The sequence below is a fragment of the Nomascus leucogenys genome, chromosome 2 (assembly GCF_006542625.1).
Source record: "Nomascus leucogenys isolate Asia chromosome 2, Asia_NLE_v1, whole genome shotgun sequence".
In the NCBI taxonomy this organism is placed as follows: Eukaryota; Metazoa; Chordata; class Mammalia; order Primates; family Hylobatidae; genus Nomascus; species Nomascus leucogenys.
The window spans coordinates 21,478,594-21,501,708 of NC_044382.1; the positions used below are offsets into that span (position 1 = coordinate 21,478,594).

The window sequence follows — 23,115 nt, forward strand, 5'->3', positions numbered from 1 at the left end:
TGCTATCGTTCCCAAGGCAATCAGGAACATAAGATTATTCTTATTCTGTGTAAGTTTTTCTTTCCCAGCTCCATTCAGATGGGAAAGAGACTCACTGCCCCTCTTTAACTGGCCCAGCACTAGACTAACTACAGTCCCCATCTAGGCTTCTAGCCTGAGAAATCCCAGAGCAGAAATCCCACACGCTCCCAGACTCTTACCACAATGGAGGTCAGGTCCTCACTCTCAAAGCGGCTGATAGCCTGGTCCAAGGATTTATACATGGCGGCAGAGATGCGCTGGGTAATGAGTCTGTTCAAGTCAATTGATCTACCCAACAGCTGGATGAAGAGAGAGAGAGAGAAAAGTTACTTAAAATTCACACTGGCCAGGTGCAGTGGCTCATGCCTGTAATCCCAGCACTTTGGGGGACCAAGGTGGGAGTGAGACTGCCAGGTGGGAGGGGTTTCCTGGAGAAACTCCAACCAGCCTGTCCATTGAGGTGGAGCCTCGGGAAGTTTATGATATATGCAGCAGGGAGGAGCCCGGCCCCTCCTCTTCCTGTGTGGAACCTGGGATTCCAATGGCCTGGCGGGAAGCTCTCTAGCTTAGGGACTCTGGCCTTGTGAGAGTCCCTGTTTCCCTCCTTTTTTTCCCTTTTCACCCAATAAAACCCTGCTTTACCCACCCTTTAAACAGTCTGCAAGCCTAATTTTTCATGGTCATGGGACAGACAAGAACCCCATCTTTAGCTGAACTGAGAAAAAGTCCCGCGACAGGAGGATAGCTTGAGCCCAGGAGTTTGACACCAGCATGGGCAACAGAGTGAGACCCTGTCTCTACAAAAAATAAAAAAAATTAGCCAAGTGTGGTAGTGTATACTTGTAGTCCTAGCTACTTGGGAGGCTGGAGCTGGGAAGATAACTTGAGCCCAAGAGTTTGTGGCTGCAGTGACCTATGATTGCGCCACTGCACTCCAGCCTGAGCGACAGAAAGAGACCCCATCTGTTAAAAAATAAATAAATAAAGATTTGCACTGACACCTGACAACTATGTGCATGCACCAATAGGAAACTGGATTAAAATTACAAAGGACATAACTGGGACGAATCGGAACTGTATTTAGAAAGCAGTATTGTTAAATTTCCTGAGTATCATCATTCTATTCTGTTTTTATAAGACAATGTCCTTGTTCTTAGGAGATACAGGCTGAAGCATTCAGGGGTGAAATGTCATGGTTTGGCAACTTAAACTCTCAAATGGTTAAGAACAAAAGTATGTATATTCATCCCACACACACAAACATACACACTGTATAAGTGCTAGAGAGAAAATATATACACGAGAGACAGAATGTGAACTAAATATGGTAAAACATTAATAATTGCAAATCTGGCTACGGGATAAATAAGTGTTTATCGTATTATTCTTTCAACTTCCCTGTAGGCTTGAAACACAGGAAGTTTAGGAAAAATACGATTTACTCAGGCTGTGGGAAGAGGTTCAGGGTAGGCTCTGGCTTCTGCTGACATCCTAAATTTAGCCCAGAGGTTCTTCCTGCATCTTTCCTGCGCGCAATTCAGTCACCAGGGCACAGCAGCTGTCTCAGCAAGGGCCCACTTTGTGCCTTCATGAGGGAAAATTTAAAAGCAAGAGGATGAAGGTCTGATTACAGGATGGAAAATATAGCTTAAGGTACTTTCCACTGGGGTACATGCGGGCATTACTGCAGCAGCTATGTAGATAGCAATGAACATTTGTCAAGTACCTGCTGTGCCCATAGCACTTTGCTAGGTGTCAAATGATTATTCTTAATTATCTTATTTTTCAACTTCTCTTTTGGCATAAATTTTCTACCAACTGACTAGGGCCCCTTATAGCCATCTTATGCACACATAAAGCCCTCAGTATTTAATATCCTGTGGCTAATTCTGGCTGCATTGTAACCGATAGCAGTAATCTTCTGAGAGGCTGAAAGAAAAGCTCTCACTGAGCCACTGCCGTTGACAGAAGTACAAATTCTATTTTCCCCCCTCTTAATGATTCTCCATTTCCCTTGGATTTCTCATAGCAATGGGAATGTCCAGGGTTTCTGAGATGAATTCTTTCCTTTTCACCTCTGGCATGGTCTTAGCCTCAGCCCGGCCCTTTCACAAAGACCAGGACCACATAATAAGCACACAGACATCACAGCATAAAGGCCATTGTGCCACCCGCTTGGCCAACAGCAGGGCTCTAGGAAGAGGGCTCAACATCTGCTGGGGCATCTCTTATGCTGTCTGTCTGCCTCACATTAACATTGTTAAATGGGGATGTTTCTCAGTTCCCAGCAACATTTCCTCTATATATATACAGGGTCAAATGTTAATAGAAACCAACTCTACACACAAAAAAACCCAATTTCTACTGTGGATTTGCCCTGACACGCTTTCGTTTCAAAGGCGCCACAGTCTTCCTCACTTAGACCGGCACTTGGGTTCTGTTCAGGGACAGATTTACCCATCTCTGAGTGGCAGTCCCAGCTGAAAAAAGTGGGCTGCAGCTTATGATGAGAAGACAGAGGCTTTGGTTGCCATAACTTGTCAGAGGTTGGCTATAGATGGGTGGAGAAGCCCAGAACTTAAGCCAAAGGAAGCCCAATGCCTCTTTATCGTTTATGAGATCCTGAGGCTGTGCTACAGCCAGGCTCAGAAACCCACACTGGCAACACTGGGCAGACAATACCCAGGCCTGATTTCTGATCTCTATGCTGACTTCGCAGCTGCTCTCTCCTGCCCTTTCCATCTCCACAGTGGCTTCCGCTCCCCATACCTGGACGTGTCTCTGCTTCAGCAGTGTTTCATAGCGATTGGACGGTGGATACGGAATGATGACACCATAATTCTTACACTCAGCTCGAAAACGTTTATCCAACAGGACACTGGAAGGAATAAAAGTGAAACAAGGCCAGTAAACAGATAGTGAATGACTCTCAACTGCCCAGATACATCTATTTCAGATCACAGGATCTACCCACAGAGCACTATCTTATATATCTTAAGTAAAATTGTTTTCTGCTCTAGACAAGTAACGTCAAATTTCTTTTCAGTCACCGAAGCTCAATATGTGAAACAGAGTTTCTAAGTTAAAGATGGGCAACACAGAAGTTGAGCCACTTTCCTCTTTTATTCATTTACCACAAAAGCAATTGAGTGCCTGCTTGATGTATCCTAGGAAACATTCTGGGTACTGGGAATACAAACTTCCTGTCCTCATGGAGTTTATATTCGAGTGAGGAAAGACTGATAATAGAAACACAAACAGAGGAATGGAATAATTTCAGTTAATAGGTAACAGTTGCATAGTGTTATTTCCCAGGCACTTTAAAAACACACACACACACACACACACACACACACACACACACACACACACATCATTTTAAATCTCACCACAACCCTATGAGCTGAGAGTGTTACTATCTTTCACACTAAGGCATGGATTGCAGAGGAGAAGTGCTTTGAAAATAAGAAAATGGGATCATTCGGAGTTAGGAAGTCAGGCAAAGTCTCTCTAAAGAAGTTTTGCTAAACAGAGACCTGCATGATAAAATTGGAAAGATCTAGGGGAACACTATCATTGACACAACAAGCTTGGTTACGTTTGAGAAAAGGAAAGATGGCCAGTGTGGATAAAGTATAGCGTAGGTTGGAGAGCATGGTGCAAAATGAATTTATAACATTAGGCCAGGGCCAAACCAGGTAGGGCCACACAGGCCATAGTAAAGAGGCTAGGTGTATTCTAGACATAACTAAAAGGCACCGAAAGGTTTTATGCAAGAAAGAGACAGCATCTATATCTACACTGTCCAAAGTAGTAGCCACCAGCCACATGTGCCTACTGAACACGTGAGATGTGGCTGCTCCAAATTGAGATGGGCTGTAAACAGGATTTTGAGGACTTAGAAGAAAAGAATGAAAAATCTCTAATAATTTCTATATTGAGTATATGTCAAAATTATAATGTTTTGGATATGTGGGGTTAAATAAAATATATTATTAAAATTAATTTCATCTGCTTCTTTTTCCTTTTTAAAATACGTCTGCTAAAAAATTTCAAATAACATCTCTGGCTCACATTTGTGGCTGCATGGCATTTTGAATGAACAGGACTGACCTAGCTGATGGTTTTCTTCCTGGGCTTTCTCTGAATCTCTCAACCTCCTCAACTTCCCACACTTTAAAAAATCACTGATCTTACAGGGAAGGGTGTAGATAAAAGCCCACATGTCTGATGAAGGAAGACCCAGGGTTCGACACGCCTGAGTCTGTTTATATAGATGATGGAACAGTGTATTTGGAATCAGAATTGTCTTACAGAAGCCAGAAACCCAACTCACTGTTAGAACCACATCCCATTCAATCCACAGATGCCTATGGACTACTTTGTGAAAGGCTGTGTTCTCTGCTTTCCTTGAAATCCTACGTGTATGCTTTCTATACTTTACAGCATTTCAGAGTCGCGTTATTTAATGCACATCCTATGCTAACAGAAACTTGTGTGTGCTGCACATCAACTCCTCTTTGAAATATATCAGGGCCACTTTGGCTGTTAAAAGCAAAATGAAGCAAATCCTTTTCATAGAAAAATTATTAAAGTAAGGAACGATCCTTGAAATTACTGGTTGGTATGTTTGGATTTCCAATAAGAAAGGAAATACCTATATAGAAAATTTAAGGTTTTCCTCGATCAGTGCTGTTACAGGTCCTTGAAACCCAGGAACTCACGAGGGTCTGAATCAACATATACTGGCAATACCAAGGAGCCTCTAAGCCTGATACATCTCTGATCCAGACTTCTTCACTGGCCTCCTGTCTGGTTTGCACACACCCATTCTTCTCCAATTCATTCTCCATACATTTATATTTTTAAGAGAGTAAACTTTCAAAAGTAAATAAAAATCGAATCGGGTCACTGTTGTACTTTTGAAGCCATCCGGAGGAATTCCACTCCTGGGAGAAACAGCTACAAAGCTGGTGTGCTCTGGCTCTGCCCCCTCCCCAGCCTTAGCAGGCAGCCTGCCCCCTCTAGTGGTGGTAAAGAGACACTGACATGTATTAATCCACAGGAATCCTCCCACAGCCCTGTGAGGCTGGCATGCTGTTATCATCATACTCCCACCACAGGGTCCTTGCACAAGCAGTTCCTTTTGCCTGCAACTTCCTGCCCCATCCTTCACCTCGTTTTACTTCCTTCACTCCTACCAACTTCAGATAAGAACTCAGATGCCACTTCCGCAAGATGGCCTTTCTAGTTCCCCGCCCCCAAAGGTTTAACTGTGGTATGTTCCCATGAGCTTTTCCCTCACAGACAGCATGTAACCTCCTTGTCGCTGTGCATTCATCGGCTTTTAGTCAATGTCTGTCTTTCCTGCTAGACTGCAGGCTGTGTGAGGTTAGCCCTCTATCTGCCTAGTTTCCTTTCCACTCTATCTCAGCACCCAGTCTGGGCCCGTGGAATGGCTCTGTTTTCCTAAGGTGCTAAAGAAGAAGGGAGGTTTCACAACAGAAAATCATGTCTTCCAGGTGGCAGTCTTAAGAGATTGCTACTCACAGCTCTGGGGCTTTCCTACCTGCCAGCCATGGCTTTGTAGTAAGCAAAGATCTGGTCTGCCAGCTTGTAGACAAACTGATCAAAACACAGGTTCACCTGGTGGAGAGGAAGCAGGAAACATCACTGGTGCCCGTTCAGCTTTATCACAGAAACTAAGCCAACTGAAAGAGAGCAGTGAGGCAGGACTGCCCAGAGTGCATTCTGGGGAAAGATGCTTTGAAGGGGAAAAGATTCTGCGGCTAAGTTTGGGAGGTTTGGTCCCTTGCTCTCAGGGTCCTCAGTCAGTCAACAGACAAGGCAAAGTTCAAAAAGGACCCAATCTCCCCATGGCCTCCCTCCTCAGCTGTTTCGAGGCCGACTGCCTGGAGGGATGCAACAGACAGACCGTCAGAACCCGTCAGTGCTCAAATTCATCTGCTAACTCGGCAGCGTCCCCATCCATCTCTTCTGACAGATGTTATTTTTCATTGTATTTTTCTTTGATTTGCAATTTTTTTTTTTGAGACAGAGTCTTGCTCTGTCACCTACTTTGGAGTGCAGTGGTGTGATCGCAGCTCACTGCAAACTCCGCCTCCCAGGTTCAAGTGATTCTCCTCCTTCAGCCTCCCAAGTAGCTGGGATTACAGGCACCCACCACCATGCCTGGCTAATTTTTGTATTTTTAGTAAAGACGGGGTTTCATCATGTTGGCCAGGTTGGTCTCGAACTTCTGACCTCAGGTGATCCACCCACCTTGGCCTCCCAAAGTGCTGGGATTATAGGCATGAGCGACCGCATGTGGCCACAAATTTGTTTATGAAGTTGATAGTCACATTTAAAAGCGCCTTCCTTCAAACTTTGCTTAGACACCTTTGGTTTTTAATGAATAAAGTTGCCATTTCAGGGTCTCATCATCAGTGATAGACTGTGATGCTCAGGTGGGAAGATAATTCACACCAGACACGAAGAATCAAACCAAATATTTCAGAAATGGCAAGAGCAGGACATGACCATGAGATGGGGCAAAGGCAGTAGCTAGGTAAGAGTCAAAGGAAACAGATCCTATTTACTGTCAGATTTAATATTTTAAGTCTTTCATGTTTAATATTTATGTGATTAACCTTTGGTCCTTTTTTCACCAGACTCTTGGCTCCATAAGGTTAATGATTCAAAAAGCTTTCAGATCTTTCATCTCACACCCTATGTGGTATGCAGAACACAAAACCCCAGTGCTGTGTTTAGCGCTTTCCTCAGACCCAGGTCACTGAGGCCTCTGCCCTGCACTTTGAGCTTCAAAGGTCATCAGCGGACCTCCCTCCAAGCAAAGAATCCATAAGGTCAAGGTGGGCGTGTGCACTCAGGCCCCATTCTCCCCTTCTAGAACCAGCTCTGAGAAGCCTTCTACAGGCGGCTTAAGCCTCTTCCGGGGCCACGTGCTCTCTTCCCTGGCTTCCCCTCTGAGGGTGGACTCCACTATGGGTGTGTGTGACCCTAGGTTTTAGGTCTAGCCAAGGGCCACTGTTTTTGAGCAGAGTTGGCAGGCAGAGCTTGGGTATTTATACACATGCCCACGAAGCCCTTCATGGTGCAGCACAGAGTTTGTGGGTGGGAAGAGAAAGGCAGCAGGCCCTGAGCTGGGTGTCTCAGTTTGTACTTCTGCCCTCAGAGGTTACACAGGCCTTCTGATGGCCATGATTACAGAGATTCCTCTCCAGAACAAGTCACTGATACTCCTACTTCATGCTAATAGCAAAAGACTGGAAAAGTCCGGAATTTGGAACAAGATAAAAGGAGCAAAAAGAGAAGCAAGTCACTTGCCTCAGCTTCGATCTCATCGTACAGGAACTGCTTTTTAAACTTGGTCAGAGCATAGTAGGCGCTGTCGTTGTACAGATCCAAAGGGTAGAGGACATACCTGAAGAGGGAAAAACATAGTCAGCCGCTTACTAATGATCCCCCTTAAGGAAGACAGCTTTATACTTGCTTGGGAAATAGAAACAAGTTCACAGTCAGGAAAAGACCATCTTTCATCCCTCTCTGATGTTCCTTGAGCCTCTACCACTTAGAAGCAACTTACTTTACAGTCAGTCCAAAGAAATAAGAAGTCCAGGGTGCAAATAAAACCAAGACTTGTAAAAATTCATCTGGGACTAAAACACATCAGGTAGCAGTTAAGAATACAAGCTACCTGCTCCTGAGATGATTCTTTTCTGAGCATAGCTGTTATGAGGCTGACAAGGCATAGGAAGGGCAGTTGGGCTGGGAAACTTCAGAATTTATCTGCAAGGCTGAATTAAATGATTCCGTCTGGCTGAGCTCTCCCCATGGTGGGGCATATGGCCTCATTTCTTGTCAGCTCAGTGCTTCCTTCTGGAAAGAATGGATCTCCCTGGCAAACTGCCCTCTACTTGTACCCCAGGAGCCACCTGCTGGCCCAATCCTGCCTCTTACTCCATCATGGAAGGTTCTTTGGTTTCCAGGATATGGTCCGTTAGAATCCAGGGCATGGACATCTCGATGGGGAACTGGATTCGTCGGCCCATGGTTAACTCCAGGAAGAATTCTCGGAACCAGAGCTGGGAGAGGTCACAACACTGCTGCAGGGCTTCTGAAAGCATAAGGGAACGAGCCTTCAGTTACTTTTAGCACTAAAAGACCTTAGTTCTCATTGTTTTTATTAATTTTCATTGTTATTGTCACTGTATTAGGTATGTAGCAGGTACTAATATTGATTAGTAGATCCTGCTCTCTTTTACTTAAAGGCAAGCCTAACATCTACTGCCTCTCAAGCATTTGTTAAGCTTGAGAGGCAGTGGTTGTGGGCTGGTGGGGGAGAAGAGGAGGCAGTGATGTTTTAGAGCTTTAGATGTCCCTATAGTTCCCATCACCCTCCTACAAAGCCATCCTGAAAACCTGCAACCTAAGCATGAAAAGTACGCTCGTGGCCGGGCACAGAGGCTCATGCCTATAATACCAGCACTTTGGGAGGCTGAGGCAGGCAGATCCCTTGAGGTCAGGAGTTTGAGCCCAGCCCGGCCAACATGGCGAAACCCCGTTTCTACTAAAAATACCAAAAAAAAAAAAAAAATTAGCCAGGCGTAGTGGTGCATGCCTGTAATCCCAGCTACTCGGGAAGCTGAAGCAGAAGGATTCTTTGAACCTGGGTGGCAGCGGTTGCAGTGAGCTGAGATCACACCACTGTACTCCAGCCTGAACCTGGGAAGTGGAGGTTGCGGTGAGCTGAGATAGTGCCACTGCACTCCAACCTGGGCAACAGAGCAAGACTCCGTCTCAAAAAAAAAAAAAAAAAAGTGTGTTCATTAGACAAACACAGTGTCAAGACAGGCCCCCGAGTGCCCACTTTCAACTGGATTGTGGTTCCTTGACTCCTTGTGTGTGATAATTGCCAGATCCCATACAGTTTAGAGACCTTGAAGGCCCTTTCCGGGCTACTCTTTAATGGAGAAGTTTGTACTGTTTGTTACAATCACTCTTTTCAATGCCAGCAGACATATTAAGACTCATGTTCCTGAGATACTACTCTTCCTCTGCTCTGGACATCCATCTTACTAAAAGGAGAGGAAGTGTGAAGCACACAGGACTGGGATGCAGCTCAAGAGCCTCCCCTGCTGGCAGCAGCAAGTACTAATTAGCGCTTGGCTGCGGCTGAGTAGCAAAAGTCTAGCATCCGTGTGTCTGTAGGTGCGTATTCTTGTTTTTGATCCCTCTCTACTAAGGACTTTATAACAAATTAGCCACAAGTATCTCCTGGACAAATTTAGCTAGGTCAGAATAGCTGAGTTTAACCTGGCCTTTCCCAGCTCCAAAAGCCCACTGGAAAGTGAATGTGTTTTTTCCTTGGTGGTGATATGTGCCCTTAGGGTCAACGGTCACGTCCCTTTGCAATGCCTGGCTTGGTGGTCTCAGTGGCTCTGAGAGCCCTCATCCCCTCCTCCCATGCCTTAGCAGGGATGGGATGCAGCTCACCACTGATGTTGAGCAGATGTGTGAAGAAGAAGGACTGTTTGTGAAAGTCCTCTATGGCGAGGACAATGGGTCCGTCGAGGCTGCTCCTCAGGGTCTTCTTGGAGCCGCTTTTGTCTGCGATGAGCGATTCAAGCATGGTCCGCACCATGTACAGCTTGAAAAAGCAAGCAAGATGAGAAGGTCAGAAGCTGGCCCTCTACCCCAGGGAAAAAGGTTGCTTCATGTTGTATTTATGTATTTTTTTTTTTTCTGCAGATGTCTGCTCTTAAAAAGCACTGTCCTAAGGAAGCACCAGTTTAAGGTTTGAGAAGTAAATGCGGAACTGTGAAAACCTTCATGGCCAACCCGGGCCCCGTGGCATCCCTGGGCCAGTGGACCTGGCCACACCAGGTAGCTCCCTGCTCTGCTTGGCCAAGGGTGTGTGTATCAGAGGAGAACCTCATTACGTGTCACCCTGGAGTCACTCCCTGCTTTCCCAGAGGGCCACAGATGCCATGGGTGGAGCACTGGACTGGGAGTCAAAAGACCGGGGTTCAAGGCCAGGCACTGCTGCTGATTTGCTGTGTGACCTTCGGCAACAAAGCTCCCACTCTGGGCCTCAGTTGTCTCATGTAACATGAGGGGGTTGGACCAGATGCCTTCTCACACCAGTCCCTTTCAGCACTAACATTCTGAGGAACTGAGAAATGGGATAAGATCAGAACGAACCCCCTCCCACACCTGTTCCTGATCCTCAGCGTTTTGAACCCGTGGCTGAGCGATGGCGCCCCCTTGGTGGCATCAGCTGCACTGCACAGCCTGCCGAAGTTCGGGGTGGAAGGCGGGTTAACATTGGTACTTACACAGGAGGCTACTAGACAATTAACTCCCGCTTACAGGGTGCCTTAAGTGCAAAGGATGCAAGTGCGGTGGGGTGGTTCTCTTTGCTAATCTAGATCTCTCCACATCATTTGTCTGTGAATCTTAGGGCTGGAAGGGGCCTTGAGGAGCCAGGCTAGTCCATTCCTGCTGCCTCCTCGAGAAGGGTACCCAAACCAACCCAGCCAGGCGGTGTGATACCAGGGATCGGCAGCCTCTTCGGCCCTGTGTGCCACCAGTGGGGTGAAACAAAGCCCTCGGGGACCACTGGCAGGCCTAAGACATAGATAGGAGAGAAGGAAGAGGGAATGGGAGGGCAGGAGAGACAGGGAAGAGGGAGAGAGAGAAAGAGAGAGAGAGAGAGAGAGAAAAGCAAGAGGTATTGTATACGGTGGGAAAGCCGCCGCGACTGCCGGGGGCCACCTCTGAGTCACTCCAACCTCCCAGCAACCGCGTTCGTCTTCGCTGCCTCTGGAGCTTCCCTGGGATCTTCCCCATCGCATGCCTGGCACTGATGCGGGTAGGGCAGCCACAGAAACGTGTGACCCACCATCCCTGCCACAGGGCTTCCTTTGTGGGAAAGCAGCCACGGTGGCCGTCAGTGCCTCAGACAGTCCCCCATCTGCAGCCCTGTTGGGGGGCCCGTCTCATCATCCCTAAGAGCCGAGAAGCACTCTTCTCGTGACGGCCTCTTGAGTCCTCAAAGGAAGAATCCAAGTCTAATCTGCTGTGGGTGCTGTCCGATTGATATCCAGCTCTAATTCTCTGAAAACTGGTTTCACCCATAAGAGGGTGAACTTTTTCCCCACGTACTTTTACTTAACAGAGCATTTAATTCACCAAAACAGTCTCTATCCCAACTGTACAAGATGCCCATGTCTACTGTGTCCTGAAGACCGTACCAGAGCCCTGGGTGGGTGTCAGGAGACCTGGGTTCTTGTCCCACCTCCACCTGGGACTCACCTTGTGACTTGGACAAGTCACTTCCCCTCTCTAGACCTCAGTTTCCCCATCCGCAAGATAGGGGGACGGCCTAGGTTTCTCTAATAGCGCTCCCAGCTCTGGTTGTCTACGAATCTATTCAACATGTCTGTGCCACCTAGCATGACCTGGTGGAGGTTGGGAGTGAGGGGGGATTTACTGCTGGTGACCCACCCCTCTCACATTATCTACACAAATACTCCTTCCTCTCCCCGCCTTTTCTCTCTGCCTGTTAAGCCCCCTCCTCCTCCTTTCCAGTGTCTTTTGTGCCTTGTCTGTCTCCTGCTCACTCATGTCTTAAAACTTACAGAAACACCTGAAAGCCCTGCTCAGTGTCCCCCAGACCTCAACCCTTGATACTACACAGAACTGTTTGCAGATGCTTCCTTGGGGCGTTCTACAACCAGCTGGTGAGATTGGTGCAAACTGGCAGAGGGCTGTGAAGCCAAGGGGAGTTAAGATGACCCTGCCGAGAACCCCCTCTCCCCTGCCCCAGTCCCCAGCACAGACACAGACGCACACACAGGGAGAAGGGTCAGGGGGTGGGCCTCAGATGGTCCATCTCGGGTGATTGAGAGCAGAGAGAGGCTTAAAGGTCATGGGAAGTGAGGCCTGTGAGACCCTTAAACTTGCAATGAGAACCATCTGCTTTTTCCAGTACATCAAAAATATTACCAGAAACTACCTATCCTTAAGTAGGTAGCAGGGATTTAACGAAGATGCCCATATTATTGACTTTTTTTCTGTAATGTTATGACTGCTCTGGATAAGCCACAGGCGACCTCTTGTGCAGAAGCTCTGGCTGGCAACTCTGAGTGTTTCCAAATACTAGACTTCCTCTAAGGGGACAAGGGCTTTCAATACTTGCACTTTTGGAAGGATGTGGAACTAAGGGATATTTTGTTAGTAACACAATCTCATCCAAAGTTTTCATTTTACAGAGAAGATATTCAGAGCTCAGAGAGCTCGAGGTGCTTGCCCAAGATCACACAGCAAGTTAGAGGCAGAACTTTTAGGGGAAAGGGCCAGGACTTATTAAAGAGGGACGGCATAGATGCATGTAGATAGATTCCACTTTAACTTCCTCCTTCACTTTGGAATCTATACTTCATAGGACTAGAAGATAGCCAGGCAAGGTGGATGTGGTGGTATTATCCCCATTAGCCAGTTTAAACAACTGAGGCACAGAGAGATCTGTAACGTGCCCGAGGTCACACAGGTATCTAGGACTAGAATCCAGGTCTCCTGAATCTTAAGCCAGTGGTCCTCCTTCCTATATCAAAACAAGATGGCAGAATAAGACCAGAGCAGCCACTCAACCCTGCCCCTCCTGACCGATGGCTCCCAGTCCCACTGCCCATGGCCAGCCATGATGATCTACCATAGCCCGGCTGGCCTCTGAGTCAACGCAGCTGGCCTGTGCCTGGAGCCGCTTACCTGTGTGCTGGATGGCCCCACAGCACGCCGGGGCACCTTGATGTCAAATCCACCTTTGGGGTCCTTCTCCCCTCTCAAGCATGGGTCATTGGGGGGCTCTCGTCCTCCCTCCCAGTCACAGATGGTCTTTCGAATTGCCTGTAGGACACTGGGGAAGGAAGAACTAAGACTCAGACCAGGTTTCACCATGGGAAAAAGGCACTACAAGCTTGTGTTTCTAGGACCCATGGTGTCCCAGGAACACCCACATTTGAATTCTTGGGGTGCTTGTAAAGCATGCTCATTTCTGCCCCCATTCCAAAACTCTGGTTTAACAGCTTTAAGGTACAGTCCAGGAACCTGTATTTAAACAAGTGTCCTACATGGTTCTGACGTCCAAGGGATGTCTGAGAACTCAGCTCTGAGCCCATCGAGTGAGACAGAACTTGTGTGAGGCAAGAGGTCTATATTTCCTTTCTGGTTATAGGGGAGTCTCACTGGTCTTATGAAATCTGTGTGTGCTTAGTTTTCATAATAGCTTAGATGTGCTGCATACTTACTCCATGTCGCATGTGCTTAGGTCTATATATGGACCATCTCATTTCATCATCCCAACAGGCAGCAGGTAGCATTATAATCCCCATTTTACAAATGAGGAACACTGAGGTTTGGAGAAGGTCAGCAACTTGACCAAGTTCACACAGCTAGATAGAAGTGGATATGGACTTCCAGAGATGAAGGCTTAATTCATCCCAAATGCCCAATCTCCTAAAGAGCCCTCTGGAGCTTGCTGGAAGGACCCATGTGTGTTCAGTGGCTGAGCCAGGATATCCTCTCTGATTGGTACCTGGCATACTTATGTCTGATATGCTCCTGAAAGCATCTGAAAACCCACCTGATGAGGACGTTCTTCTTCTTCCGTACCGCCTGCCGCAAGGGCTCACGCAGCGTCACCTGGGCGAAGTCCTGCAATGCCGCGTAGATGGTGTTCCTGATGGCCTGGTTGAAGACGCTCTCCATCCTGCCCATGAGCACCTGCAGGCCTTTGATCATGGCGATCACCTGGGCAGGAACAGGCCAAGGGTCACGTTCACCATGTCCAGCACACCAGCTGTCTACTACCCATCACCGCCTCACCAGGGGAGGCGGGGAGTGAGATGTCCAGAGGCATGAGGCCAGTGCTACTCAAAGTGCCAGTGCATGGCTAGGTAAGAGACGTGTGCCAGAATGTACGTACATCAGCATTTTGCTTCATTCATTGAGAAAGTCTTGCTACAAAACACAAATGTCAGCTCAACTAACAGCATTCTTCGCAATGCAACTGATTTTCATCCTGGCACGAGCTCCCAATTTTGTTGCTCGCTGCTGACAAATGGCAGCTGGCCCATGGGCCACAATTTGAGCATTTTGAGAAGTGCCCTGGCTTTTGAAGGCCTCTCCATAGACCAGGCACCCACAGACAACATCAAATAGAACCTTCTTAACATAAAATTTTCTAAAGAGTTTTTACAACCTTTGTTTTTGAAGCCATTTTGCCAGTTGCTGCTTGAGTTTATAAAATCAAAACTTCTGCAGAAGTCATGGGGGAGAATGCCTCTACTCCTCTATTTCTCTTCTCCTTACCCTAACTCACTTATCTGTTTGGAGAGACGGGGATTCAGGTATGTGTGATGAGAGGAGCCTGGCCTGACCTTGGCTCGCTCTGTTGGGACCTGCCTGCCTGCAAGTATGTGGCCTCCCTTCTAGGTTTCTGGCCGCTTCTTGCAGTAACCATCCCCTGCCCATCCCAAGGAAGGGAGGCGTGTATCTATGCAGCTGCTTTGCCTATTACCCAGTGGCAAGTTTAATGAGATGCAGGAGGCATAGGAAGACTGGTGTGGCCTTGGGTGAAAACCACATTCTCTAGTCCAGCTTTACCAGCAGTAAGTCTGAGCCTTTGACACCACTGGCCTCTAACATTAATTGCTCAATTGATTCAGAATTCAGAGGGAAAGGCATGTGGCAGATCGTCCACCTCACAACTGCCACACAGATCACACCCATAATGGCGTGTTTCACCTTCTACACCAGACTGGAAACACATAGGACAGGGCCCAGCTATGCTGTGCACGCCCAGCTGCCAATGTCTGGGCCCATGGTGGGCAGACACATTTTTTGTTGAAAGGAACAAATAAATGAATGAGCTTAGACCCTAAGGCTGTTTTTTTCTCTAAAACTTAAAGGAAAAAAGAACATTTTTAGATGGAAGTGGTAAGAAAACAACTCAGGAGGTGATGGTTTTCATTGGCACCAACAGTACAATTTTGTTGGCGATAAGCTTTAGTGCAGAGAAATAATGGGAGAGAAGCATTAGAGGACTGTTAGATCATAACAGTATCTGGGCCCCTGGCTACAGATATAACTAGGAGACATTAGGACAAAGGAAGGAGTAGATAATGAAGATGTCTCAGAATAATTCCAAATACAGAGGAGTGGGCAGGCCTGTTGGATCTAAGGGAAAAATCTTTGCAACTCTAGACAAGGCAAAGATTTCTTAGCTGAAACCCCCAAATCACAAACCACCAAATAACTGATAAATTGGACCTCATCAAAATTAAAAACAGCTGCTCTTCAAAAGGCACCCTTAAAAAATGAAAAGGCAAAGTCACTGATGAGAAAAAATATTTGCGACATATATTTGACTAAAGACTTGTGATCTAAAATATGGAATGAATTCTCACAATTCAATAATAGGAAGACAGAAACCCGATTTTTAAAAAATGGGCAAAAGATCTCAATACTTCACAGAGGAAGATATATGAATGGGATACAAGACAGGACAGAGGTAAAGGGAATTCTCAAGATAATAAATAATGAGGAGAATCTTGGATCTGTGGCGGGGCTGGTCTAAAGACAAACCCATTCAGATTGGAAAGAAGAGAGCTTGTGGAGGAATGGCTCCAAGAAAAAAAGAATAATACCAAAACTCATCAAATGATGACTGTGATGGACTATTTTGTAAGGAGTTTAACATTTTGTTGGTATGTTTGGGGTTGCCTTTTTGATAGACTCATAGAAAACAAAATAAAAAATAAAGTATTGCTAATTCTATGAAGAACAAAAAGTTGTGCAAGAAAATAAATGGATTCACATTAGATCGTGTGGCTCAGTGACCGACAACAGTTACTTGGTTATAATAATAAGGTAACCATTGATTTTTACCAAAAAGTGTAAAATTACCATGATGGGAAGATGGGGGAAGGAAACCAGGTGTGTTTCAGGGATGGGAGGTAGGAAGGAGAGAGCTATATCCTCATTTCCCAAAGTAGAAAATCAATAGAAAATGTCATAAACTGAAAAACCAAGAAATAGTCTCATAAGCCTGTTAGAACTAGGGAGATAAATACCACAAGGAATCACTTAACAAGTTGAATGGTGCTTCCTATTTGGGGATTCAGAATGTAATAACATGGTGCAGCCAGGTTAGTACTTTTGCTTTGTTTTATTATTAAAGGCCACATTGAACTACTTTTCTTTTTAATTTTTTTAAACACGTTTTATTAATGAGATAAAAATGATAAAACCTCTCAATGTATAGCAAAGTAATGACTAGACGGAAATAGAGTGACATGTTCTTGGTGGTTGTGCTTGGATGATGATATAAGGTTGTGGGAAGGTGAAGGTAGAAGTGGGGTTGGGGGAGCATCTTCTAAATCACTTACAGTGCATACACATCTCTTTTATTAAGGAAATAAATGTATAAATAGTTTTATAAAGTTGCATTTACCCTCTGACTGTCTCACTTTAAATAGGCTTGAGGATGACTTTGTCCTCTGGTGATGACTGCAAAACTTTCTTCCAGGTTGCCCATTAGTAATGGAAGTGCCAAGAGGTCCGGAGCCACTCAGGACAATGTCAAGAGTGATTATGAAATTATGCCACTGAGCCTCAGTCCTTTAAAGTGAAGCTTGGAGAGATGACGACTCTAACCTTTTACATTTGTATGACCCTTTAAGTTTTCAGAGCTCATCTACATTCATTATCTTACTTGACAATTATTGTTTGATTCTCCACAATAACCCTGGGATGGGGCAGGGGAGAGATGATTAGCTCCATTTTACAGATAAGGAATCTGAGGCTCTGAGAGCTGAAGTGACCAGAGGGCCCAGGGCTGTGATCCAGGTCTCTGATTTCTAGATTCATCTCTTGTAGGTTTCAAATGGTCCTCAAAGAAATAGCTGTCACTCACAACCTAGTGTAAAGGAGTTTTCCTCTCAAATAGAAACATCATTTTGTAATCAAACAAAACACAATACAAAAGGTTATAAATCAGACAGACCTGTTTCCAGAAATTACTACTGTTCATGGTTTGGTATACATCATAAATATTTATGTCCTTCAGTTTTGCACAAATATATAAAAGTATATTATATTTTGGTATAAGTGGAATCATTTTATATGCTGTTCTGTTTTTGGTCTAAATGTCTATATTTGGATTTTTATTTTTTATACATTGATATATGTATTTAGATATATTACATATTTCTTTACATATTTAAAAATATCCACATTTATGTGTATATGCATATTTATTTCTAGATATATTTTTGCTTCTTCCCTGTATGCATGAAAACTACAGATATGCTGTTTGTTGTTTCTTTTTTAACTTAACAATATGCTGAGCATAGCCTTCCATGTAGGTATATCTTTTTTACTTTTTATTTATTTTTTTTAAGACAGAGTCTCACTCTGTCGCCCAGGCTGGAGTGCAGTGGCACAATCTTGGCTCAATGCAACTTCCACCTCCCGGGTTCAAGCGATTCTCCTGCCTCAGCCTCCTGAGTAGCTGGGATTACAAGTGTACACCACTATGCCTGGCTAAATTGTTTTTGTATTTTTAGTAGAGATGGGGTTTCACCATGTTGGTCATGCTGGTCTTGAACTCCTGACCTCAACTGATCCACCCGCCTCAGCCTCCCAAAGTGCTGAGATTACAGGTGTGAGCCATGGTATACCTTTTTTAGAGACTGCACAGCATGCAATGATGTAGCTGAATCTTAACTTATTAACCTGGTTCCATATTGAAGAACATTTAAGTTGTTTCATATATTTTGGTATTATAAACAACACTGTGATAAATATCCATGTACAAATATCTCTGCACAGTTGGCTTATTTCCTTGGGATATATTCCCAGAAGAAGAACTTGGCCAAAGGGTATGCACATTAAAAACATGAGTACATATAATCAGATTGCTCTCATAGAAAGCCTACAAAATGTAGACTGACCACTAAAGACATGAGAATGTCTATTTCCTGCACTTTAACCTGCAACAGGCATCATCCAGCTGTCACATCTCTGCTATCCTGATGGTAAACACTGTATCCCATCTTATTCCAATCTGTAGCTCTCTGACCACTGGCCAGTTTGGGCATTTTTCATACCTCTTGTAGCCATTTGTTCTTCTTTTGTTTCTTCCGTTGGTTTCTTTGTACCCATTTTTTTCCAGTGGAATGGATGTTTTTCTTTAGATTTTTAAGAACAGAATGAGTTTCTAATCAATTCTGAGTAGCAGAATAACTTCTGACAGATTAATTTAGATGGGAGGACAGGGAAGAGCACGAAAATTAGGGCGACCGATGCTGTTTTCTTGCTCAGAACTACTCAGGAACCACCATGAGCTGCAGCCTCGGGGAGGGAGGGAGATGCAGGGAGTCTGCACCTACCTCAACGAAGGCAAATTTTTCCTCACTGGTATAATTGTAGCGTGTGGCTCTCTCATATTCCTCCGCGGTACCAGGACAGTCCTTGTTGCAGAACTTGTCTGTGGGATGAACCAGCTTCCAAGAGTACTGGGGAGAGTGGGAACAAACCAAACGTCCATCAACTGATGAACGGACAAACAGAATGTGGTGGATCCATGCAATGGAATATTATTCAGCTGGAAAAAAGGAATAAAGTACTGATTCATGCTACAACATGAAAAACCTTGAAAGTATGCAAAAGAAAAGAAGCTTGATACAAAAGACCACGTATCATATGATTCTATTTATGTGAAACATCCAGAATAGGGAAACCTATAGAGGTAGAAAGTAGATTGCTCAGGGCTAGGGAGATGGGAGGGGAGATAACACAGGGTTTCTTTTTGAAGTGATAAAAATGTTCTAAATTTGACTCTGGCTATACAACTCTGTGGATATACTAAAAACCAATGAACTTACACTCTAAATGGGTAAATGGTATGGCACATGAATTGTAACTCCATAAATCTATTAAAAAAAAAGAGTACTAGGGGGAGATGGAAGCAGATTCCAAGGAAAAAGAGGTCAGTGTGAGGCCCTCTACCCAGAGACACCTACCACCTCCATGACGTGGGCGCTCCACTTGGATAGAAGCTGCAGACCCCGCAGGGCTAAGTCAAAGAGCTCGCGATACTCCTCGTCTGACTTCTGGCTGTCCAGCCCTGAGCCCGTCACCACCTGGGGAGCATCAGGTGTCATACTCACGGTCTATGTGCCTGACACTTTTATATGTTATCTCATTGATTCCCCCAAGAACACTGCAGGGACGTGCTATTATTACATCCCCTTGACAGATAAACTGAGGCTCAGACAAGTGCCTTGCTGAAGGCCACATGGTTTATAAATCACTGAAGGTTTATAAATCACTGAAGTGCACACGATATAGTAACTCAGGAACATATACCTACATAGAGATATTAAATACATGTATGCAACAGTATGTTTTTCTTTTTTTCTTCTTTTAGAGACAGGGTCTCACTGTGTTGCCCAGGCTGGTCTCCTAGGCTCAAGCAATCCTCCCGGCTCGACCTCCCACAGTGCTGGGATTACAGACGTGAGCCACCACACCCAGCCTCAACAATATTTTTTACAAAGCAATCTTACTCTTAATATATGGGATTCCTTCTGATTTTCTATTCTATATTTATATAAAAATGCTAATCACAAACACTAAGTTGATTTCACAACTCATTAGACATGACTCACTGATTGAAAGGCAGTGGATAAACATCTATATAATATTCCACAATGATACAGAATATGTGTGTATGCACAGACATACTCCATGTGTGTATATATGTACATACACATATATACATATACAGCCGGTCCTCATTATTGGCAGATTCTGTATTTGTGAATTCCCTTACTGGCTAAAATTTATTTGTAACCCCAAAATCAACACTCATGGTGATTTCTCAGTCACCTGCAGACACACACCCACTCCCAGCTGAAGTCAGACAAAGTGACTCTGCCTTCTTGTTTCAGCTCTCATACAGTAAACAAGTGTCTTTTTTGAAGTCTACCTAGTGCCATGTTTTCTATATTTTTATGCTTTTTACTGTAATTGTTCAATTTAAATTGGCCCCCAAGTTTAGCGCTAATGTGCTATATAGTGTTCCTCTATGCAAGAAAGCTGTAACATGCCTTATGGAAAAAAAATATGTGTTCTAGATAAGCTTTGTTCAGGCGTGAGTTACAGTGCTGTTGGTCATGAGTTAATGAATCAACAACAGAGATCACATCAGGTGTCTTTAAACAGAAGCACATATAAAACAAGGTTATATATGGATCAGTTGATGAAAATGTTATGACCAGAGGCTCACAGGGCTGTAACTCTAATTTCTCCTTGGAGCAATGATTCAGTATTTGCCACTTCAGAGTTCATGGCCATTTTACAGAACTACTGTGAATAATGAGAATCAACACGTATAGAGCATATAATTTTAAAAAATATATTTGGCCAGACTCATTCTCAGACCACACCAAAATGTGAGTAGGAATTAAGAGCTCTGGCTGGGCGCAGTGGCTGATGCCTGTAATCCCAGCACTTGGGGAGGCTGAGGCGGGAGAATCGCTTGAGTCCAGGAGTACAAGACCAGCCTGGGCAACATAACGAGATCTATTTTTAAAAAAGAAATAAAATATTTAAAAAAATTTTTTTAAAGAGCTCTAGCACTCAAAATAAGTTATTCCTGTAACTTCAGTTCAACTGATTGGTACATATGTTTAGAAAGCTAAAGTTCTGGGCTTGACCTTGGTCCCTGTGGGCCACAAGTCTAATGACCACAAGTCATGGTCTAATGGCCACGAGTCCTTGCATCTGTCAGACAGTCCCCATTTCAGGTACGTTGCTCCGTGATCAAAGGCATCTCCTGAGTTGGGGTTTGGGAAGTACAGTCACCATGGCTGTTAGCCACATGGTGGAAGCAGTGAGCATACGTGGGTCAGTGCACAGTCACCCACGAGTGCTATGTAATAAAGGAATCTGAGTCAGGGGATCAGTGTTTATCAAACAGCATATTCGTTTACTAGGAGGGTATGTATGGGATGAGAACCAGAAGGATATATGTATCCAAATACCAGTCTTAGTTGGTTCTGGGATGGTAGGATTTTATGTGATTTTCTCTCCTTTTGCTTATCTGGGTTTTTTCCTGAGGTTTGTACACTGATCATGTCTCCATTAAAAAAAAAAGGTTTTTAAAAAAGGAAAAATTAAATGAAATGTAATTATTGGGATTAGTGGAGATTTTTATGGCCTTCATCTGCCCTTAAGTGTATTACTGATTTTTTTTTTACAATGATCACTTATTACTGTTTAGTTTAAAAACATTTAGGTAGTGTTATGAGTACAAGTGTTCTGTTTTCTTGCCATCCAGGGTGGAGATGGTTTGCATCACTTATCAAGCACAGGCAGAACTAACCATCACCAGGCCCTTATTATCTGCCATATCTTTTAATCCTCTCAATGAACCTTTCAGGATAGATACTGTTATCACCCTCATTTCACAGATGAGGAAATTGAAGCAAAGAGATGTTGAATAACTTACAAACGGCAGCAGCACCACCAGAATTCACCCCAGTCTGCCTGGCTCCAAAACCCCTGCCGTTGGCCACTTTACCCTCCTGCCTCCCTCCCTTCTACTCTCCAGTGTTCCGTGGGTCCATGTTCTTTCCTGGCTGCTCCTTACCCCTTCTGGCCCTGGGCCCATGGGCCTGTACCCCAGCAGCCTGCATGCTCACCTCACTGTTGCTGTAGCGAGCGAGCTCGGAGATGAAGCGGATGTGGTCATCCCGGATCTGAACCATCTGCTCGCAGATATTGTACTGGGGGCTGATGCTGCTCTGGGTGCACGTCCACCTGGGTAGAAAATTATGGGGTCGGAGAGGGTCCCAGCCTCAGGTGCCTGGGTGGGACGGGCATTAGCTGCTCCTGGTGCCCAGCCCACGTGGCCAACTCCCCTGGGTGACACCAATTGGTATCCCAGCCGCCTCAGCAAGAAGGCCTGCTAAGTCCAACACTGTGGGAGCTTCAGGCCTAATGGAACAGTCCTTCCTCCTCCTCTTTGGTGCTGGCCTCGTCTAGGATCCAACTGCAGGCCTTTCCAGACACCTGGTCCATAATACTTACCAGTAATATGAGAGGGGCAGGAACATAGCCTCTCTAGGACTACAAAGGGATGGAATCCGAGCATAGAAGCAGCAAGGCGGGCAACCTCCAAAACCAGCCTACCCACTCTGACAGCACAGACACTCTGCCGTTGAAGCTGGCTTTGCGAGGGCCTTTGGGCTGGGATTGCGGAAATATGAATGTGACTGTGCCTCTTTTCCAACAGTGCCCTGGCAACATGGAAGCACACTGTGGTGGGAGAAGCCAGGGTCACTCTGAGACGTGGGGGTGACCCCTCCCTCCACCCACCCCCTCTACCTCTCGCCCCCTTCTCTCCTCCTCTCTCCACCTTCTTTCCTCCTTCCCTCCGCCTTTTTTCCACTCCTTGTGAAAAGATGTCATTAGGAAAACCATCCTAAGACAGACAGGAAATGAATGAATGAACATCTTCACTCTCCATCCCCAAGAGAAAAACGACCACTCCCTTCACCCTGTTCTACCCTCAGGTGCTGGTGACCCAGCAGACAGATGAAGCATGAGCACCAGACAAGGCAGAAAAAAGATTCTGGGGAGAATTTACTATCTCAAAAGAAGCCCTGATATGGTTCTCACAAGAATGGCAGAACAGTGACAGCCTTCCTCAGGCCTCCCTTCAGTATCACTCAGAGAGTTACCTGTGGAGAGGGGAGCACACGGCCCCTCACACCCAACCCCAGTCACTTCCCCAGCCTCTGCTCCCAGCCAGCTTCAGCTGGTCGAGAAGTCAGGCAGGGAAAAGTGAGGAATGAGGTCAGCATTCTCCATTCCCTGCTTTTCCTGCAAAACCCCATCACGCGCTAGCAGCCAGAGGGTGATGAAGCGACTACATGAGCTTTCCTTTGGACGCTCGTTTGCCGAGGCTCCAGGCGGATGCAGTTCAAGGACACTCCATTC

General features: G+C 45.3%; 1 protein-coding gene across 3 annotated transcripts in view; it reads right to left on the reverse strand.

Moving 5' to 3' along the window:
- CYFIP2 (cytoplasmic FMR1 interacting protein 2) overlaps window positions 1-23,115 on the reverse strand; it is a 135,801-nt gene that overhangs the window by 68,388 nt on the left and 44,298 nt on the right. For 2 of the 3 annotated variants that reach the window (XM_012504947.2, XM_030825898.1), the window contains exons 11-22: window positions 21,816-21,933; window positions 19,131-19,250; window positions 18,498-18,623; window positions 13,688-13,854; window positions 12,814-12,961; window positions 10,597-10,671; window positions 9,538-9,691; window positions 8,002-8,158; window positions 7,369-7,465; window positions 5,591-5,667; window positions 2,791-2,899; window positions 201-320 (exon numbers count right to left, since the gene is read on the reverse strand). In XM_012504947.2, the coding sequence (XP_012360401.1) occupies window positions 201-320; window positions 2,791-2,899; window positions 5,591-5,667; window positions 7,369-7,465; window positions 8,002-8,158; window positions 9,538-9,691; window positions 10,597-10,671; window positions 12,814-12,961; window positions 13,688-13,854; window positions 18,498-18,623; window positions 19,131-19,250; window positions 21,816-21,933 (1,468 nt within the window). The remainder of the gene's footprint in view (window positions 1-200; window positions 321-2,790; window positions 2,900-5,590; window positions 5,668-7,368; window positions 7,466-8,001; window positions 8,159-9,537; window positions 9,692-10,596; window positions 10,672-12,813; window positions 12,962-13,687; window positions 13,855-18,497; window positions 18,624-19,130; window positions 19,251-21,815; window positions 21,934-23,115) is intronic. The other variant, XM_003268573.4, reaches the window with a different exon arrangement.